General features: G+C 43.4%; 1 protein-coding gene across 1 annotated transcript in view; it reads left to right on the plus strand.

Moving 5' to 3' along the window:
* UBR5 (ubiquitin protein ligase E3 component n-recognin 5) overlaps window positions 1-22392 on the plus strand; it is a 73576-nt gene that overhangs the window by 22967 nt on the left and 28217 nt on the right. The window contains exons 5-24 of the mRNA XM_066578627.1: window positions 2339-2458; window positions 3017-3206; window positions 5117-5276; window positions 5496-5645; window positions 6602-6813; window positions 7066-7182; window positions 7317-7427; window positions 7676-7830; window positions 9388-9505; window positions 11632-11816; window positions 13013-13122; window positions 14461-14573; window positions 14662-14805; window positions 15084-15195; window positions 16225-16379; window positions 16609-16806; window positions 18363-18573; window positions 19734-19860; window positions 20991-21139; window positions 21719-21814. Coding sequence (XP_066434724.1) covers window positions 2339-2458; window positions 3017-3206; window positions 5117-5276; window positions 5496-5645; window positions 6602-6813; window positions 7066-7182; window positions 7317-7427; window positions 7676-7830; window positions 9388-9505; window positions 11632-11816; window positions 13013-13122; window positions 14461-14573; window positions 14662-14805; window positions 15084-15195; window positions 16225-16379; window positions 16609-16806; window positions 18363-18573; window positions 19734-19860; window positions 20991-21139; window positions 21719-21814 — 2933 coding nt within the window. The remainder of the gene's footprint in view (window positions 1-2338; window positions 2459-3016; window positions 3207-5116; window positions 5277-5495; window positions 5646-6601; window positions 6814-7065; window positions 7183-7316; window positions 7428-7675; window positions 7831-9387; window positions 9506-11631; window positions 11817-13012; window positions 13123-14460; window positions 14574-14661; window positions 14806-15083; window positions 15196-16224; window positions 16380-16608; window positions 16807-18362; window positions 18574-19733; window positions 19861-20990; window positions 21140-21718; window positions 21815-22392) is intronic.

Genomic DNA, 22392 nt, shown 5'->3' on the forward strand with positions numbered 1-22392 from the left:
ACAGCTGGATGCAGAAGACAAGCGGCCCCGCTGTATAACAGCCGGGCGCTCTGAGCGGAACACAGCTGGATGCAGTCAACACGGGGGCCTGAATCACTCAAACGTTGAGCAATCGCCTTGTGCTCTGAGCGGGGGATGCACAAGACAAGCAGGGCCGCTTGTCTTCTGCATCCTGCTGTTTCCCACTTGACAGTCGAGTGCTGCCGAGTGGCGGATGCAGAAGACAAGCGGCCCCGCTTGTCTTCTGCATCCCGCGCTCGGAATGCAAGGTGATTGCTCAACATTCAAGAAATTCACAAGAGATGATCTGCCTGTCTAAAGGTCCTCTTTAGGTGAGCCAATTGTCGTTTCAGCGAGTGACATTGTTGGCTCGTTTGCTCGTACACTCTGTTAAGACAGGCAGATACATTGTTAGTTCGTTCAAACGAGAAATCGTTCAGTCTTTTGCATTCACTGTAAGTTAATGAGTCGACTGAGTGCTGTTTAAACCGAACGGAAAGTGAATATCATTCGTTTTTGCGCCTTTAAATGATCACTCCATCTAAAAGCACCTTTAGAATTGTGCCTAAGCAACATGATTAAAGGGGTTTTCTATGGGAATACTATTAATGACCTCTGTTGTTGCGATGCTGACCCCATGCGCCTGCACAGCTGATCGGTCAGGGTTTTGAGTGACAGATTCCGGACGATCGGCTATTGATGACCTAGCTTGAGGATTGGTCATCAATAGTATTTCCACGGGAACCCATTTTATTACAAATTTGATTACTTGTCCAGCCCTATGTAGAATATACAAGTTAGGGATGAGCAATTACACACTCTTAAAGGGGTTCTGTCATTAATAAAATATATATGGTGACTAGGCATACATGCATAGGCAGTCGTCTTTCTGCCCAGCAATGTCTACGCTACATCACTAGTTCAGTCTAGCAGAGAGTGCCAAGCTATTGCAGAGACTGCGCATGCCCGCTGTCTCTGCAATACATCAGCATTCCTTCCTAGCCAGTGAACGCTACATCACTGGGATATGATCTTCACTGACCTGCCGGAAGGAATGCATGCTTCATAACAAGGATAAGAGGATCCGGCCAAAGGAGAGGTGACCCGCGGGACTGGGGAAGATCAGTGAGGTGAAGATGCATTAGTTGACTGTAGAATGTATGTGTGTATGTAATTTTTTTTTTCTTTAACGAAATGTGATAGACATAATGATTAGTCAGTTTAAAATGTCTATTGATTTGTATAAACCAAATGTATTATGCTATTGTAATGACTTTTAGCTCTGTGGAGTTTAATGGACACACAATTTAATCATGGTATTTGCTCTGAGTACATAAGTTGCACAAACAGCCTCTAAGAGTTAAAGGTCATAGTGTTATATGTATACTTGTCCAATACTGAGTGTTTTCCCAGTCCTTCCCCATCCCCCCACACAGAATCTTCAACAAAGAGATATCTACTTTCAGTTTCAGGTTCGAGCACATGTTTGTAAGACAAAGACTTGCTTATACATTGGACTTGAGAGAAGGTGGGCAGGAAGGAGGGGGGATTCTATATGATCCGACAAATGAGAATCCTATATGTTACTGATGTAACCTGTTGCACGCCCATTAAAGGGCAGGTGTTATGCTTTACAATAAAAGGGGCTGTCTGGCTGTTTCTGGGCAGAGAGCCATTTTGGATATGAGACTGATCGCTTGTGTCTGATCTGCTCGATGATGTGTGCACACTATACAATTTGGAAGCTACAAAATACCCCGAAACCTGCTGGAGAAAACCATAATCCAGATCAGAAACACCTTATAACTACCATTTCGACGGGTCGACCACTATCTAAACTACTGCATGAGCGCTGACATCACTGCGAGGTTCTTGGCAGTCATGCAGAGCGTTTACACGCGGATCCTCATTGGCTTGTCTCTCGGCGCTTTACACTCGATGAGAAGTCGGCAAGCCAGCGGTTTATTTTCATGCTGGTTGAAAGTGCAACCGAATCTATAATGCCTTCTGATAACTATAATCTTAACTCAATGGAAATACACATACTGTCAAATTGTACAAGTATATGAAATAAAGCATAGAAAACCACCCACAAGTAGTGCGGCTGCAGACATGTATTGTGTGGTGACTGACTAGCACTAAACATCTGCCCTGTGGGGGGCATCCTTCCACCAAGATCCCAAGGGTGTTGCTTAGGCTTGTTTCTTGCCAGACCAAGTCCTTGAGCATTTGTACCTGGGGTTCCAGGCTTTTCATCTACAACCCAGGTGGTGGTGCTTTTATTTCTTATTTTTCACTGATATGCCCTTTTCTTTTTATTATTTTTTTTTGTTTTCAGTTCAAAGTTGAACAGTGGCTCAGGGGCAGGAAGGACATCCAGGCCAGGCAGGACTAGTGACTCTCCCTGGTTTTTGTCTGGCTCTGAGACTCTGGGCAGACTGGCAGGCAACACCCTTGGGTAAGTTTTAATAGGGTTAAGGATGAAAACTTTATTTTTTTTTTCTTTGTACCTGGAAGCTAAAGTGTATTCTCAATATGTATAGGAAAACCTGCAACAATTGTGGATGAATACAGCTTTTAACAAGCTTATCACAAATGTAGCTGCTCCTTTAAAGGGGGTTTTCAGTTCTTAATTGGCCTATCTTCAGGATGGGTCATCAATAGCGGATTAGAGGAGTCCACCACCTGAAACACCGGACGATCGTTTGTTCGCTAGGACTCTGTGTATGCGGCAGACCTCTGCTGGTCCGTTATGGATGACCTGTCCTGTGGATAGCTCACTTTTTTTAAGAACTAGAAAATCCCTTTTAACTTGACATGTAGTGAAGCTGATTGATTTATATAGAGATCTATTGCTGAGTGCATGAATTGTTCAGTCTTTACCATGCAGCCTATTGCACAGAATAAAACTGTAGTTTGCTTCAGTCAATCCTTGCAGGTCGGAGCCTTGTATGTAGGTTCCATATACAATTGCATAAGAAGAATGTTCATTCTTTGCTGTGTATTTTCATTTTAGTAGTCGTTGGAGCTCTGGTGTAGGTGGAAGCGGAGGTGGATCCTCTGGTCGTTCTTCTGCAGGTGCTAGAGATTCTCGTAGACAGACCCGGGTCATCCGCACTGGAAGGGACAGAGGCTCCGGACTTCTGGGAAGTCAGCCGCAACCAGTGATTCCAGCTTCAGTGATACCCGAAGAACTCATATCACAGGTCACTTTATATTTAATGTGGTCTCCTTGTCATGGTTTTACTTTACCTTTGCAATAACAAAGAGCTGCCATGTACTTTATTTGCTTTAGTGCCTGTTCAGATATTACACCTAATTTTTAAAAAATTAATCTAGATTCTGGCCACTTTCTGAGTCGTCTTGGTGATCGAGTAATGCTGCAAGCTCTTGAGTATATTCAGATCCCAGATATTTTTATTTTGGTTAAAACGTCTGAGATTCAAAATCAGTTCCATTTATTTATGTCAAGCACATGGACCTCTGCAAGCTTCATCCATATGAATAGGGCTGTCGCAGACATCTCTGCAACACTAACCGCAGTGGACATGCAGCCTAAGGATAGGCCATTAAAGGGGTTGTCTCGCGGCAGCAAGTGGGGTATACACTTCTGTATGGCCATATTAATGCACTTTGTAATGTACATCGTGCATTAATTATGAGCCATACAGAAGTTATTCACTTACCTGCTCCGTTGCTAGCGTCCCCGTCGCCATGGATCCATCTAAATTCGCTGTCTTCTGGCGTTTTTAGACGCGCTTGCGCAGTCCGGTCTTCTGCCTGGTGAATGGGGCCGCTCGTGCCGGAGAGCTGGTCCCGCGTCGTCATCATAGCTCCGCCCCGTCACGTGTGCCGATTCCAGCCAATCAGGAGGCTGGAATCGGCAATGGACCGCACAGAGCCCACGGTGCACCATGGGAGAAGACCCGCGGTGCATCGTGGGTGAAGATCCCGGCGGCCATCTTGGAGAAGGAAGAAAAGTTGGCGCAGAGCGGGGATTTGGGTAAGTAATTAATATATATATATATATATATATATATATATATATATATATATATATATATATATATATATATATATATATATATATATATATATATATATATATATATATATATATATATATATATATATATATATATATATATATATATATATATATATATATATATTTTTTTAACCCATCCCTTGGGTTTGTCTTGTGCCGAACGGGGGGGCCTATTGGAAAAAAAACGTTTCAGCGCGAGACAACCCCTTTAATGCAGAATTCTGAAAAACCCTTTAAGAGCTCTCAAAGGGATTGCATTTAGTGTTAGACTAATTGAATTTGATTTGTTCATTCAGTGCCCCACGAACCTCTAGATTTTTGCCTGAATTGTGAAGTTTATTTTAGCCCTGACCCCATTGTGTGTGGTAGTAGGTGCTGTAGGAAATGGCAAGGAGCTGCTAAACTTGCTGCTCTTCATTCTCACCGCAGTAAATTCCACCAGCCACGCATCTCCCCTGCAGTGGCCATGTAGTATTACATAGCAGCCATTCACATGGTCATTCTAGTTGATTCAAGCATCCTTGTCTTACAAGAACTGGAGCGGCTCCTTGTTCTTACAGAGTGGTCTTAAGGCATGTGGAAAGGAGTTGTCTGTATGCAACAGCCTCTCTAACAATTGTCAGTGACTTGAGAACTTGTTTAGCAGCAACGCTCTTGCTATGGGCTGTAAGATGGTGCCGATGACCTAAATGGACAGCCGACTTCCAACTTTGGCTCGGGGGTGGAACATGGTCAATACTACTAACGCATATGAGAGACTCGCGTTTAAAAATAGGAAATGTCTTGATAAATCCCACAAGGTGGAATGTGTGGTCTTAAAGTACAGTCGGTTGTCGACCCTTTCTTCCCCCCCCCCCACCCCCCACCCACCCCACACACACAAAATGCTGAATACCTTTTAACTCAATTGTAGCCTGAATACACTACACGTTTTTGTCTTAATAATTATCCTTGTCTTCGTTGTAGGGAACAGAATGTTGTCATTGCACTTCTTCTATTGAACATTCAGTTTATACAAACTGGTATTTGAAATATGTCCATGACGGAGTTTTGATGTATCCATTGTAGGCACAGGTTGTCCTTCAAGGAAAGTCTCGGAGTGTCATTATAAGAGAACTTCAGAGGACAAATCTAGACGTGAATCTGGCCGTGAACAACCTTTTGAGTCGGGACGATGAAGATGGTGATGATGGAGACGACACAGCCAGTGAATCCTACTTACCAGGAGGTTAGTGTTTGACTTCACGTCTACAGGTGGCCTTTTTTTCCTAAAACAGACTCTTAATAGGTATAGAAATACAACTGGAAATGTGGTCACACCTTATGTACCAGTTTGTCGTGGGGTATGTGACCTTGTTTCTGGGTGTTAGTGACTGTAGTGAAATGTCTCATAGCATTCTGTTTTCATATTTTGCTTAATGATGGCTTGTGATCCTTGTGTTTATAGAGGATCTTATGTCACTGCTGGATGCTGACATTCATTCTGCTCACCCAAGTGTCATAATTGATGCTGATGCTATGTTTTCAGAAGATATTAGCTACTTTGGTTATCCATCCTTTCGGCGCTCTTCACTTTCCAGGATAGGCTCATCTAGAGGTAATTCTGTGCCTTTGTCTTCTTAGAAATTAGCCGTGTTGTGTCCTAGCTTTCAGCCTTCCTTGTAACTTTTTGGTTTTTAGAATTTTAAAAACATTTAGGCTAATGGCGGACCCTCAAAGCAGTCAATAGGCATCTTTGGTGGCCCAGTTACACCAAAAAAAGGCAAGGATCTTCTCCGTTTAATACTTATGGTTTCCCAGTTCCCAAAGGTTTTTGTTTTGGCAGTGTCCTAACCGGAGCTCATGGCAAACAGTTTTTTTTTGGGGGGGGTTCTGGTTGTAAACTATTCTTGACTTATCCTCAGGAGAAAGGAACCCCTGTTGAACTACTACTGATGACTTCTAAGCATAGTTCATGAATAGTTTACAACCGGACAATTGTCAAATTGTGCCTCTATGTATGCTACCCCATTTTTTTTTTTAAACTTCTCCAGGAGCAAAATGGTCAATTGTGAATACAAATCTATATTGGTTAATCCCTTGTGTTCACATCCAGATTCTTGCCAACTTTTCCTTTTCTATTTTGGAATTACTGGCCCATTAAGGTGTTTAATTGACAAGCGCCAAGTTCCATTAACCTGTGCTACGGTTTTATGTGCTTAATGACCCTGTCAGTAAGTAGTCCTGCATTAAACATCCCATTTAGGGCTATACCATGCTTCTTGTCCAAGCTGTTTTTTGTCATATTTTATTTTAATTTTAATTTTTTAAATTTATTTAATTCAACAGATTTAGTCGTGTTGATTCTGAGCAGAGAAGCATGTCAATTTCACAAACCACCTCTTGTGTGGAAAATAGAACTAGTCATATATGACCCTAAACACTAAGAAATGGTAGTAATTGAGATCATTTCTTTGAAGCATTCATGAGCTTAAGTTGCTGCTAGATAACAAGGGTCTTAAACAGAGATTGGCTTACTTTTTATCCCACTGGTGTGACCCAATTGCATACCAGTTCTCCTTCTTCCCTTAGAAAGAGACTCTGAGCTGTTGCGCGAACGTGAGTCAGTTTTACGCTTGCGTGAGAGGAGGTGGCTTGATGGGGCCTCATTCGATAATGAAAGGGGCTCCACAAGTAAAGAAGGGGAGCCAAGTTTGGACAAGAAGAACACTCCAATACTGAGTCCTGTATCGCTAGGAGAAGATCTACAGTGGTGGCCAGAAAAGGTATTTTATATATAATTTTTTTTTTTTCTGCTTAGTCTTCAGCGCACTTCAGTGCATCAAGCCGTGGAGATTTTCTGGGCGTGCCACTAAAAGGGTTAAAGGGGGTGGGGTGTTTAGAACTTATTGTATATGGTTTGAGTTCAGTTAGTGGTAGCTTTGTCATTTGCATATACATTTTGTTTCATACCGCTGGTTGTATCTGAAATACATGTGGTTTTAAAGCAATCTTAGTTGTTCACGTTTTGTGCGCAGGATGGAACAAAATTTATTGCCATTGGAGCCCTGTATTCAGAACTGGTTGCAGTGAGCAGTAAAGGAGAGCTGTATCAGTGGAAATGGCTGGAGTCTGAGCCGTACAGGAACCCGCAGGTTTGTGTTTTGTTCTTTATTGGCCACAGGATGACTACATGACACAAATGTTCCTAGGGTTGAGGAGTTAAAAATCAAAAAAGACGTTGTGCATATTGAAAAATGAGATATATTTTTGTGTATTTTCTTTCCAGAATCCATTGCTTCATCATCCAAGAACCGCTTTTTTGGGCCTTACGAATGAGAAAATTGTTCTTCTTTCTGCAAATAGTATTCGGGCAACAGTTTCTACAGAAAGCAATAAGGTTTGCATTATTTATTTTTTTTGTCAGTCACAGCCGTCCTCTTAGTGCTGGTTCAGCATCTGAGACCGCACCACCCATGTAAGTTTACGTCCATTTGCAAGAACCCCTTCCCAGCCAGGCCATAAACTTACATCCTGGCTGGAGAGGGGTTAAATATATTGCAAATGGTCTTTAAAATGTCCTGTACTTGGAATAAAAAAAAATGTAACTTGCACTTTACATATATAACCTAGTCCTTATATTGTTAGGTGGCCACATGGGTGGATGAGACGCTAAGTTCAGTTGCTTCAAAATTAGAACATACGGCTCAAGTTTTTCCAGAGCTGCAGGGAGAGAAGATTGTGTCACTACACTGCTGTGCGCTTTACACTTGTGCACAACTGGAAAACAATCTCTACTGGTGGTGAGTATATCTTTAATGTAGAATTTTTAAAATGGCCTGTGCTTTTGGGGATTGGTCCATTTATCTTTTAGTATGGGAATCCAGAACATTCAATGATAACACAGAATGGTTCAGAGTTAAGAAAGGCATATGCTAAGGTGGTATCCTATACTCTGCATTGTTCAACCTGTATGCAGAGGTGAGCTTGAAGCAATGCAATTTAGACAAATCTATATTGATCACAGAGAGGGTGATTATTGAGTGGAACAGGTTGCCATGGGAGCTAGTGAGTACTTTTTCAAAGGAAATCTTGAAACAAAGGCTGGATAGACATCTGTCTGGGATGATTTAATGAATCCTGCACTGAGCAGGGGGTTGGACCCAATGACCTTGGAGGTCCCTTCCAACTCTACCATTCTATGATTCTATAACACTGGTGTCAAGATCAGTGGAAGAAGCCTCAACCATCTCAGATAAGCAGATGATTCAACCTTGCTGCCAGAACGTTAGGAAGGTCTTTAACAACTGATACTAAAAGTTCATGAAAAAAGTGGAGAAGCAGGCCTATACTTGAACATCACGAAAACGAACATCATAATAGCTGGTAACGGTACAGGAAAAATCAAAATTAACAATGAAGAAATCGAAGTGGGTCAAGACTTAATCATCCTCCAGTTCGAAAATCGACCACAATGAAGATTTGAAACCCAAAATAGAATGATGAATCGCAGAAGTCACAGCGTGATGTTGGATATTTTGTTTTTGTGGTTCTTATCCATACCTAAGCATTGCAATGAAATGCTAACTAGTTAACGCAATCCTCTTCCCAATCACAACCTAAGGCTGTGAAAGCTGGACACTGAAGAAAATGGACCGGAGGAAGATTGAGGTCTTCGAACTTTGTTGGAAGAAGCTACAAATTCCTCTGACTACTAAGATCATGACCAAAACCCTTCTAGATAGCATCGACCTAAAGTTTTCAGTGGAGCACAAGATTATGAAACTCTCCTACTTCGGCCACATAATGCGAGCTACTTCATTAGATAAATCAGTAGTGCTTAGAGTAGTTGGGGGCAAAAGACCTTGCTGCCAAAGAACATGCTGGCTTGATACTAGCAAAGTCAACACCAACATGCAAATGATCAAACAGAACCGTGTGGAGAGGGCCTATCCATAAAGTGTCTGAGAAATGACCCACGACTAAATGGATAGAGATAGATATGTGACTCCAGAAGCACCCTGGTGATCCTAGGTTTACTTGAAATATCAGAAACGTCGCTAACAATAACTAAAAATCAGAAAACCATGGCTTCCTCAATTGACAGCTGACACTGCTGCCGGGCTCTTGAAATCCATAGTTTAGTCTTCCTCATCTTGCTCAGGCATAAGTATAATCTGTGGTGGGGTTAAATGTCCCAACTGCTGTGACATCCCCTAATCGCTATAATGGAGTAAGTGTCTCCTGTCAAAGTATGCAGCAATTTCCCACATTCAGTTGTGCATTTTACATGTAGGGTGTGACCTAATCAATTTATGTGCAAAACAAATTCACTTTTTCTCTTTCCCTATATCCTCTAGGGGCGTGGTTCCTTTCAGCCAGAGGAAAAAAATGCTTGAGAAAGCCAGAGCGAAAAACAAAAAACCAAAATCCAGTGCTGGAATTTCTTCAATGCCAAACATTACAGTTGGTACCCAGGTGAGATTACTGCATGGTGTCATAACTCTGAATGTGTGTTAAAGAGGACACGTCTGTTTTAGTGAATACTTCATTCCCCTTAGGCCCCATCCACACAAGCGTGATTTTTCCGCAGAAATTCCGCCCGTGGAAGCTGCCATAGGATTGCATTAAACGCAATCCTAGGCAGAGTGCTGCGATTTTGTCCGAATGAAATCACACGCAGAAAACAAATCACGGCATGTTCTAATTCTGTGCAGGTCTCAGAGGCCCACACAGAAATGTCGCTCCCGGGCCGCCGGCTCCGCTCTGCGCATGCTCCCGGGCAGCCGGCACATCAGAGCCAGAGCCGCGGGAGAAGGTGAGACCCGCACTGGTCACTGCAGGGGTGCGAGTCAGGTCCCGCTACGAGAATTCTTACAGCGGGATCCAACCAAGCTGTCTGCAGGCGGCCATAATAGAATGATTCTGGAACATCTTTTCTTAAAACTGTTGTGTTCCTTAAAATGGTCAAGGAAAATGCTAACACCCAGTTGCAACTTTTAATCCTAAGGGCTCATGTCCACGGGCAAAATAAGAATTAAAATCCGCAGCGGATTTTAACTCTTCTCCTGCCCGCGGATTCGCACCCCATAGGGATGCATTGACCACCCGCGGGGTAGATAAATACCCGCGGATCGTCAATAAAAGGGATTTAAAAAAAAATAAAGCATGAAAAAATCTGGACCATGCTCCATTTTCGTGCGGGTCTCCCGCGGGGTCGGCTCCCGCGGGCTTCTATTGAAGCCTATGGAAGCCGTCCGGATCCGCGGGAGACCTAAAATAGGAATTTAAAAGAATTTACCCATCCGGAGCGGACCGGGAAGGTCTTCTATTCCTCACGGCCGGATCTTTCTTGCTTCGGCTCGGCGGATGTTCCCGGAGCATGCGCGCGGCACGCCGGCGACGTGCCGAGTTCATCCGCGGGCCGAAAAAGAAGATCCGGCCGTGAGGAAGAGAAGACTTTCCCGAACCGCTCCGGATGGGTAAATTCTTTTAAATTCCTATTTTCAGCGCTCATGTCCGCGGGGCAGGAGGGACCCGCTGCAGATTCTCCATGGAGAATCCGTAGCAGGCCTGATTTTCCCCGTGGACATGAGGCCTAAAGAGCACCACTTTACAATATGATGGCTGTTGTGCACCACTGAATAGTGAAAGTAAAGAACCCTGTTAAAAATATGACCTAGTGATGTCTTACTCTGCTGCAAACTTGCAATGATTTGACTTTGACCCTAGTACCAAGTTCTGTTAATGCTATAACCTTCTTGGGGTCCCTAGTACCAAGTTCTGTTAATGCTATAACCTTCTTGGGGTCATTAGTGCACACACAGTTTTGCAGATGCCAGCAGCTGCAGATCTACATGTAGGGGGGCCTTGCAAATTACTCATTGGAGGGCAATGCTATATAGTATATGAATGTCTGCCTCATCTGTGCCAAATAATGCAAAACTTATCAATTTCCCAATGAACAATGTTCAAGTGCCAAATATAAATCGGATCCGTTAACAGCATCAAAGTGGCTTGTTTTTAAAGTTACCCTCTTAACCTGGGCAAACAGACATGGCTGAAACACTTCTCAGACTACCAATGCATACTAATTCACAGTGTAGTCAGAAGTGGTTCGGCCATCTTTGTTCAGGACTGGAGTTGTTCAAGGTACACTTTCAAATTTCACATGGAGAGGCTTCTAAACTGGAGATGAGCGAACCTACTCGGCCACACCCCTTTTTCGCCCAAGTGCCGCGATTTTTGAGTACTTGTGTACTCGGGCGAAAAGATTCGGGGGGGTGCCGTGGGTGAGTGGGGGGTTGCAGCAGGGAGTGGGGGGAGAGAGGGCTCCCCCCTGTTCCCCGCTGCTCCGTCATGCCCCTCCCCCCCGCGCCCCCCGAATCTGTTCACCCGAGTAGTACTCGAAAATCGCGGTGCTTGATCGAGTAATTACTCGAAACGAGTATATTCGCTCATCTCTATTCTAAACCTAAGCTTGGTCTTTAGGGCTGTACTTGGGCATGTATTTGAGGTTGGACAGAATTTAGGTGTCTTTAGTAATTGCATCAGCCATTGTTCAGTTTTGTTCCCCAGTGTGAATATCTGTGTGCTTCTGACAGGTTTGCTTAAGGAATAACCCCCTCTATCACGCGGGGGCAGTGGCCTTCTCTATTAGTGCTGGAATCCCAAAAGTTGGGGTCCTGATGGAGTCTGTCTGGAATATGAATGACAGCTGCAGATTTCAACTGCGTTCACCTGAGAGCCTAAAAAACCTCGAAAAAACTAGCAAGACAACAGAGACGAAGTAAGTGCAAGCACCTAACTTGTGTTGTGTTGGACATATTATACTTGTTACTCGCATGAACCCAGCTTGTGCAGTTTAATTCATCTGTCTGATTTGCTCAGTGAGATTCAGAACAAATATTGCACTACCGAAGCGTCTGTTCACACGATTATGACAACTTCAGATTTTACATTGTATTTAGGTTAGACTAGCACAGTTAATGGCACTTTTCTTGCTTCTGAGATTCCCACTGGCTTCATATGTTAATGGAGTTAATCAGGATTTGTCAGCATCGGTTGAAAATGCAGCTGTGGGTACTATTAAATGTTCACGGTTTTCAAAGAACTTGTGCTTATGAAAAGCAGTGTGATAACTAGTAAAACCGCAATTTATTTTATTTACCTAAAAGTGACATTTTTGGGCTGAAAAATCACTCTAAAGTGCCGGCCATTAGGGGTCTCTACATCTAGCCTGCTGACCACTATCTGCTCTCAATGAGAGGCAGGATATAGTAAATTACTTAGTGTTTTACTGACTGAAGTCGGGAGGGGTATCATCTCTTTAAGAGCATCTAGAAGGTGAGTGAGGAGTCTTGTTGAGTCTTGCATGTACCTCTGGGAAATATATGCAAACATTAAAAATAAAAACAATACCCTTGCAGCGCCACCTATTAAATGGCAGCATACCATCAAATCAATGTCCGACCCTTTTATACAGGTCTTTAGCGCAATGATTGGGGATCGAAAACCAAGACAGAATCCATATCTGGCTTGCTTTTCATTTCCCAATCATTGTTCTAAAGGGTCTAACTTTGATTTGCAGGAATGCTGCCATCCAATAGGTGGCGCTGCAGAGGTATTTAATCTTTCTTATTGGCTACTGAAAAGACCTCTTACAATTGCTGATACTGCTCTCTAGCAGATCTAAAATGTAGTTATTTCGGCCTCCTCCCACCAGTCCTCAGAGAACTGAGAATCGTATGTACAGAAGGAAAATGATGAAAATGAAGTATAAAAATCATGTAATGGCCAGAAATGGTGGCGTTCCTCGTGTTCATACATGGCAGCCTATTGTGAAAATTTAGATACGTTTTAATAGGGACCGTGACACTAGGGTAACCGGAGCCTTGTGATCTTGTGTAATTTCAGTAGAATTGTCAGGTTAGTAGTCATCGCTTTTGTATTATACTTAATCCGTGTTTGTAATGTTGTTACAAGGCCTGAAAGTAAACAAGAGCCTGTGAAGACAGAAATGGGACCGCCTCCTTCTCCTGCATCCACCTGTAGTGACGCATCTTCCATTGCCAGCAGTGCTTCAATGCCGTATAGTAAGTGTTTGTTTTCTTTTTCTGTTTCTTTAAGGAAGGTATATGTTTGACATATTACAAAACCTTGTGTGTTTAGTTTGCTGTTATGCAGTTTAGGCCTCATGCCCACAGCTGGGACTGATTCCGACTGCAAAATCTCACAGCGGAAGCAGACCCGGTGACCCCCAGAGACCCATACTCACCTGTCCAGATTCGCCATGAGTGTCTCGGCCGGTGAGCATGGTCAGTGTAAGTCATGACGTGCTGACGCTATATGCAGGTCTCCTTTGACTTTCCGCGGGATGGGCTGCTTCCATTGACTACAATGGATGCTGTCCACGCTTCCCCCTCAAAATAGAGCATGCTGTGATTCTTCCCCGTGAGCGGAAAATCGCAGTTGATTTCCGCTCATGAGCGTGGAAGAATCTTTTAACATGGCATGCTATGGACTGGCATTGCTGCGAAATTCATAACCAGCATCTGGCTGCGAATTCCGCTGCGATAATCCGTCCGTGTGCGTTGGGCCTTATTTACAGTAGTCAATTTAAATGTCATCACAAGCAAAACTTATTTGGCTTGTGGAGGCCTACTAGCCCCCAAGATTTGTTTTGGTGCAATTGTATCACTAAAGTAGGAAGTGCTAGATACCCAGACGGCACATGTTAAAAGGATGACTACCCCTGCAGAATACAAAGCTGTAGAAATGCCTAATTTTCATGGTATTCTGGCCTATTAGGATCTAGTAATGTTGCAGTTATTGCAGTCTCTTGCTGTGAATTTCTCATTTGCAGCAAAACGTTTGTTTTGCTACAGTTTTGAGAAGATCATGGCAAAATGGGTGTTCCTGTAAGCCGCCAGGTTTTTACCCCCCCCCCCTCCCACACACACACACATTTACGTTTCCAAGGTACTTTGTACACTATAGGTTGACACCATAGACAATATGACTGTTGCATGCTACTAGACTGCATGAAAAGTTGCCAAACTAGGCAACCTTCTCTCACTTCCTACTCTGCAGCTATATATTGGGGCTTATACTCTGCCTCCTGCTGGTAAAACGTAATGCAGTGTTCTACCGCTTTTTAGCTGCTTCCTCCTGCGTTTGGATCAGGAAACAGAGAAAAGCCTGAAAAAAGTGCTTGTAATTGGGGTTTAAATTAAACTTTGAGAACTCTTGAAAAGTGGATGAAGTAGGTTATGGTCAAAGTTTTGAAGTGGTGCGGCCTGAAACCTACTATGAACTATGCCAATTTTCATTTGCACAACATGGACACTGGTTTACCTGTTAATTGCGAAGCATTTAAAGACTTAAGGTTTAATTTAAAACCTTTTCCACTTTTATTCCCTCCCCTCCCCAAGAACGTAGGCGATCTACTCCAGCTCCAAAGGAGGAAGAAAAAGTGAATGAAGAGCAGTGGTCACTAAGAGAAGTTGTGTTTGTCGAAGATATCAAGAATGTCCCTGTGGGCAAGGTCAGTAATCTGATATTTCTCTTCAGTGGATGTGTTTTTGAGGTGGGATTTTGCACTTTTTCATTTTTTTTTTCTGTCGAATGTTCAGGTGCTTAAAGTTGATGGCGCGTATGTTGCTGTGAAGTTCCCTGGCACATCGAATAATTCCAACAACCAATGCACGCCTGGCTGTGATCCTGACCCATCATCTCTTCTCCAGGACTGCAGACTTTTAAGGATCGATGAGCTCCAGGTACAGCTGTGTGTTTGACCCATGACTCGGTCTATTCAAATACCATGTGCACAATTTAGCAAGGAGAGGCTTTATTTGTAAGTGTTTTGCACAACTGATCCACATGACTGACACATTTTAGTGGATTCCATCAAGGTTTCTGTTTCAATGACTGGATACTGTTGCACTATTCCGTGTCAAGTCTTAGTCAACTTTTGTTCTGCAATATCTATATTTCACACGTACAGCTTTGTAGCCTCTGCAAGGTACCAAGTTATTCTCATTTTGGTAATTTATAGGTGGTGAAGACGGGTGGAACACCAAAAGTCCCTGATTGTTTCCAAAGGACTCCTAAAAAGCTGTGCATTCCTGAAAAAACTGAAATACTTGCTGTCAATGTAGATTCCAAAGGTAATGTCCAAGGAAATGCAGCCTCCATTAGTGTGGTGGTTTCCACTCTAACACGCCTGATATTGGCTGTAAGTTATTAGGCTTGCTGTAACTTACACTTCACGGGGTTTTTTGTTTTATTTTTTTGGGCCCAAAGCTTTGTAAGTCTTTCATAAGCATTGCTAGGATCTGGGAGCCATCATTAAAGCTCTGCTATATACACTATGTACAGTAGTCCAATTGAAACGAACTGAGCAGCAGTAAATATGGAACCGATGCTGTCATAACTTCAGGAGGTGTCAGATGTTCTCTGGATCAGTGGGGGTCTCAGTTGGACCCCCATCTGGTAGTTATGCTCTATCCTGTAGATAGATGGGAGGTAACGTTCAATCATGGTATTACCCGTTTTAAAACCATATCTTTGCAAGCTACTATTTAAATAATTTCTAAGTGTTAACACTTGCATTGATGGCTTGATAAGATGCAGGGCGAGTGTTAAACAGGTTCCGCTTGTGTAAAGCCGATTACCTAACCTTTGGATCAAGGTTTGTGAGGATCCTACATCTGACATAAAGGGGCAAATTAAATGGGACTCAGCATGGCACGGCCTCCTGTATGGAGGAGCTGGTGTAACTGCATAAAACAATGGTGGGCCACAGCGCTTGTAAGGAGCACTGACTCCGTTCACTGCTCATCTGTGGGATTCCCAGATGTTAGACCACCAATGTTTCTTTAAGGATGGACCATTAGTGTTATGGAGATTACCTTTAATTTTGAGTCCTTGTATTTTATTCAGTTTTTATTTTTATTTTTTTGAAATGGTGGTTTTGTTTTATGTAGACAAAACTTTGTGTTCTAGAGCTGGTGATTTGTCACACCAGGCAATTGACCTTGGGACAATCTGATTTGGATTAATCAATTTTGTTTTTTTTTCTTTTCCTGAATGAGACATGAAAAGTCAAAATGTGAATGTTTGGCTGTGCCTATTTTTTATTTATTTTTTTAAGATTCTTAAATTTGCTAAATATAGTGTAATCTATTTGTCCACAGGGGTCCATGCTGTACTAAAGACCGGTACGTGGGTGCGATACTGCATTTTTGACCTTGCTACTGGAAAAGCTGAACAGGAGAACAATTTCCCCACCAGCAGCATTGCCTTCCTTGGTCAAAATGAGAGGAATGTGGCCATTTTCACAGCAGGACAGGTCTGTACAATTCTATGTTTAGCAGATGAAGCTGGGTTTTCAATCGTCCAGGAATATTTCCACTTATTAATGTTTTTGTCTGCATCTGTGCTGACAGACTCCGTAGTAAATAAAATGCACTCCACAATGAATGTTGACTCTAAAAATATCATTTTTTAATACTTTTTATTATTGAAAAATTCCTAAAATGTTTGTTTTAAACAATATGTGGCTGACTTTATTGCTGCAGGAATCTCCGATTATTCTTAGAGATGGAAACGGCACAATTTATCCAATGGCCAAGGACTGCATGGGAGGCATCCGAGACCCTGACTGGTTGGATCTGCCTCCTATCAGCAGTTTGGGAATGGGGGTTCACTCGCTAGCTAATCTACCTGCAAACTCTACCATCAAGAAAAAGGCTGCAATCATTATAATGGCTGTTGAGGTATGGATGGCTTTGTTGCAACTGTATGTAGTGCATTTAATGTGGTTTATGCAAATACTTGGGCAAGGATCATAGTTGCTCCCTCCAAAAGAAAGTGGACCCCATTAAGTCGATACAAGAAGGGGACTTACTGATTTAATGTGTTTTTGATCTGTGTTCCCACATTTAAAGGGGTTGTCTCGCGAAAGCAAGTGGGGTTAAGCACTTCTGTATGGCCATATTAATGCACTTTGTAATATACATCATGCATTAAATATTGGCCATACAGAAGTTATACACTTACCCCTCCGGTGTTGACGTCCCCGTCTCCATGGCGCCGACCGAAGCCCCCTTCTGCCTGGATTAGATGCACTTGCGCAGTCTGCTTCTTCTGTCCCGCTGAAGGGGCCGCGCCAGCGTGCTCGCGACGCACAGGTCTTCTGCGCGTGCGCATAGAACCTCTGCGGCGCGAGCACGCCAGAGCAAGGCAGAAGAGGGCAGACTGCGCAAGCGCGTCTAATCCAGGCAGAAGAAGGCTTTGGTCGGCGCCATGGATACGTGGACGCCAACACCGGAGGGGGTAAGTATATAACTTCTGTATGGCCAATATTTAATGCACGATGTATATTACAAAGTGCATTAATATGGCCATACAGAAGTGCTTAACCCCACTTGCTTTCGCGGGACAACCTTTAAGTGAGTGGTAATAAACAAATTCGCATGCGGCCGCTAATCCCGGGATTAGCCAGCCATGTGGACGAGATTTCTCAGAAATCTCGTCCACACAGGAAGGCAAATCCGCTGCGGCTAAGCTGGCAGAAGCCGCTGCTGCGGCGTGGTTTTCCCGAACGCAGCATGTCTATTTTTATTTATTTTTTTCCCCCACTGCGGCCGCGCTTTCCTCTATGGGAGCGCCGGCCGCAGCGGAAGAGCGAGCGGCAGGGCTGCTTCAAAGCCGCAGCGGCTTTTTCCGCGGCGGCTCTCCTGGCGGAAATGTCACGTTTTTTGCTGCGGCCAAACCGCGACATTTCCGTCGGGAATCCGCCCTGTGTGACCGTGGTCTTAAGGTTTCTTTTGTAGTTTCTGGTTCTGTTATTTACCTCCACCATATGGTGTTTGACCTTTTTCATTGTTTTTGCATTGTATAGTCTAGACACATGATTTAATCTTTATAATGGCCGAATGCAGACTGTTGGGTCGAATTCAGACTGAGATTCTCGCATCTTGACTCTGCTCTGGGGGTTTACCGTCTGGCGCACAGCCGCACATGCGCAGTTCAGAGCAAGCGTGTCATAGATGACGTGGCCTCTGCAAGGCTTTAACTGCAATAGGACATGCCGCGTTTTCCACCCTGCTAGCGGAATATTGCAGTTGATTCCCGCTCGTGGGCATGGAAATGCATTTTTCAATGCATGTCCTCTGGGCTGTATTTGCTGCGGGATCCAGAGCTCCTGTTCCCGCAGTGCAAATACGGCTGTGTGCATTAGGCCAATGAAAGATTTATAAAGTGCTGTCCTTATGTAAACCAGCTTTTGTCTTCCTATAAAAGCCCCAGTTGACTAGAAATCTTCTTGTAGAAACAAACCCTGATGCAGCACATCCTACGTTGTGATTATGAGGCCTGCAGACAGTATCTGATGAACCTGGAACAGGGTGTTGTCTTGGATCAAAACACCCAAATGCTACAGACCTTTCTCAGCCACCGATGTGATGGCAATCGAAACATCTTGCATGCTTGCGTCTCAGTGTGCTTTCCTACCAGCAACAAGGAGACTAAAGAGGAGGAGGGTAAGGGTAATGCTATAACTTCTAACTTTCAGTGATCATCCCTGTCACACCTTGTAAACTGCACCCCTTTTGCATTTATATCCTATGGGAAGTACTCCAAGAGGGGGGAAAAAATCTGTACTGAAAATCCGCAAATCTGTAGTATTGCTTGTGTGTGTTTGCTGCGGACTAAAATTATAGGGAAAACGGAGTGCTTACTTGGAGTTGCTATAGTCAGATAAAGTATTTTGGATATCTGGAGGTGCATGGATAGCTGTAGTACAATCCACAAGTCCAAGGAATCCAGTTGGTCTCCTTGAGTGAGTAGAATCACATTAAAGCCATTATCGAATGAGGTGGCCCGCTCATGCCCAGCGCTGTGAGCACATCACCCTGTGCGGAGCAACATCATTATATAGAGGTTTTAACAGGATTCTACTCAATGAAGACTCTTATTGAAGGTGGATTCATGGTTTTTGTTAAACTTAGGGTGCGTTCACAAGAGCGTATATCGGCTCGGTTTTCACGCCGAGCCGATATACGTCCTCCTCGTCTGCAGGGGGTGGAGCCTGGAAGAGCCAGAAGCAGGAACTGAGGCTCCTGCCCCCTCTCCGCCCCTCTGCACGATTTTCAATGAGAGGAGGTGGGACGGGGGCGGGGGCTAAGGTCCGCGAATTAGCCCCGCCCCCGCCCCGCCTCTCCATTGCAAATAGTGCAGAGGGGTGGAGAGGAGGCAGAGAGGGGGCGGGAGCTCAGTTCCTGCTCCTGGGCTCTTCCTGCCTCCCCCCCCCCCCCCCCTCTTGCACATGAGGACAACGTATATCGGCTCGGCGTGAAAACCAAGCCGATATACGTTCGTGTGACCTCGCCCTTATACTGTAGATTTTACTGTGGATTTCACTCCAGTCATTGAAAGGGGCGAGATTCCCGGTAAAGATCTACAGCAATAAATTGATTATCCTGCTGATTTTAAAACCCCACTAGACCATTTCCATACTGATTCCGAGTTTTCCTTCCTACATTGTGTTCATAACATTTTATTAAAATCTCATCCACTTTGCTGCTACTGTAAATCCATCTGGAAAAGCCGCAGCATGGAGCCCTCTGTGTACATATAACATCTATATGTTGATGTGAGTCTTAAATGTTAAGAATACAAATGATTATTCTCATTGTTTCAGAAGCAGAGCGCTCTGAAAGGAATACATTTGCTGAGAGACTCTCTGCCGTTGAAGCCATCGCCAATGCCATCTCTGTGGTGTCCAGTAACGGGCCTGGAAATCGGGCTGGATCCTCTAGCAGCCGAAGGTAACCTTTTTGTTTCACAATCTCTAATAGAATCGGTGTGACGTAAAACCTTTGGTGCAGTACGTAGACTTCGCTTTATCCACTACATCTTCTGTTTGGGGTTAGGGGGAAACGCTTCTCCAAGACAGCCGGTTCTTTTAGAGAGATAAAGGCCTGGGTAAATTGGGCCCAGGGACCACAAGACCACTCAGCCTCTTCCATCCTGGAGCTCCTTGTAGGACTAGGCACAGTTCTCCTAAATTTGAGAACGCACAAACCCATGTGACATTACATGAACCTTACCACACAAGCATTTTAGTCGGGGGAGGCATGACTCCATTCACAGTTACTTCTGATTTCAGGCTCCTGTCATAAAGTTACAATGAAGCTGTAAAACCATAAGTATACAGTCTGGGGGCTGGTTTAGGGAAATATAGAATAGATAGTAATTATTATACTGTCCTCCCTCCTGCAAGCAGAAATGGTACAGTCTCTAGCTGCTCACATAATGCTGTTCTGATGGGATTCATAACACAGGATAGTAAAAGCCAAGATTCTCCATGAAGATGATATCTGATTGAAGGGTGCACTGCATGGAAGGGATTGCAATAGACGTCAGAGCATGAGGGGGCAAATGGAAGTTTTTTCCTAATTTTATTTATTTTTTTGCTGCAGTAACTATTTTGCACATTCGTGAATGTTCCTGTAATCTTTCTAATGAAGTTTAAAAAAACACTTTATAATGGTGCAGGGCAGCAAGATTACACTGCAATGTTATATGAAACAGTAAGATTGGGGGAGCAGCACACGCAGAGGACATGGCACACTGATCTGAACATGCGGCTGGTGGATGTAATCTAGGGTATACAACTCATAGTGAGGGTCTTGTATACATTCACAGCTTGTTACCCTGCATGGGTGGGCTTCACAGTACTCCTAAAATGTAGTTGTATTAAAGTAATTCTCAGCAATTCAGTTGTAGTGGAAATACTGCCTGTAGTAACTGGTCCGCTCACTACTTGTCTTCTAACTTTATGTGAAAGGATGAAACCTGGAATTGGTTGAGTCCCATATCGATTTGATAGTAAAATGAGCTGCTGCTGAAGTGTTTATACTCCTTCTGATATTACTGATCTGTTTATAAACTACAGCTTAAGACTCAGGGAGATGATGAGGAGATCTCTTCGAGCAGCGGGATTGGGAAGACATGAAGCTGGAGCTTCTGCCGATCATCAGGATCCTGTTTCTCCTCCAATAGCCCCTCCAAGTTGGGTGCCAGATCCACCGGCTATGGATCCAGGTGAGGAAAGGATCTGATGAGGCTGTGCATGGTTTATCAAACAAGCTATGTAGTACTGATGAGCTCCAAATAGGCTTTTGTGTATATGATGCATAAATGAGGGGAAAAAATGTGCATTGAAGCTGCGACACTCGTTGTTCGATAGTTTGCTAATGTGTAGGTTTATCCAGTTAACGACTTTTATTCATATGCTCTTAAAGCTGTGGTGTGCTAGTAATTGTTTGCACATTGCTGTTGATGAACTAGTCAGTATACCCCTTTATCATGGGTTTTCTACCACAATTTAATTTCTTTAAATACTTTTTTTTTTTTTTTACATTTATTTGTATCCCTTATGGTTCTGCGTTTTTTACTTTATTGGTGTAATATGTAGAACTGAAGCAACTGTATTTTACATAACGCTGTAGCTGCAGTATGAAGTAAAGCAAATGTTACTTTACAGTGGTTGATTTATATTTTTAGGTTCAAATTCTCTCCCGACATGGAGATTTTTAGGACTGCAAATTACTAGATTTTTAGTTTTTTTTTTTATTTTTGGTTGTGTGTTGGTAAACATTATGTACTTCTTCTTTCTGAAAGATGGAGACATAGATTTTATCCTGGCCCCTGCAGTAGGATCCCTTACTACAACATCCACTGGCACTGGTCAAGGGCCTAGTACATCAACCATTCCAGGTGAAACTGCTTTTACTTCTAATATAAGCTTTTCTTCAAATACCGTAAACAGTCTCAAGACTAGAAAGACACTTGCAGCTTAAGGGGTACAGACCAGAAGTGGATCCAGCAGGAAGTAGTAGTAGTTGTTGTTGTCCCTTTTATATATCCCATTCATGTTGGATCTGATTCTGCTTTGACAAAAAAAGCTGCATATGTGATTCTAGTCTAAAAGTATTTGCGTATTTCGCAAACTCAGCAGATTTTCCGCAGAAGAAACATTTTACTATTAAAGTGAATGGGATTACGCAAATCCTGTTAACACGGAAAGGAAAAAGCTGCAGAGTTTCTGCTGTAACAGTACTGTCACTTATCTGGGGTTTTACTGCAGACATTCTGCAACAAGACCGCAGCATTTCCACAATGGTCTGATACAAACCTCCTAGCCTTAGGCTAACAATACTTCCGCTGATCAGCTGATTTAAGGGGCCTCCGTGCTCCTCTTTGCTTTCTAGGCACAGCTTCATGTTAGTAGTTGTGTGCGGCGCTACTGCTTACTGTAGCTTAGACCCATTGAAGTGAAATAGTGTTAGCTTGTA

This window comes from Eleutherodactylus coqui, chromosome 9, assembly GCF_035609145.1.
Source record: "Eleutherodactylus coqui strain aEleCoq1 chromosome 9, aEleCoq1.hap1, whole genome shotgun sequence".
NCBI classification, from domain to species: Eukaryota; Metazoa; Chordata; class Amphibia; order Anura; family Eleutherodactylidae; genus Eleutherodactylus; species Eleutherodactylus coqui.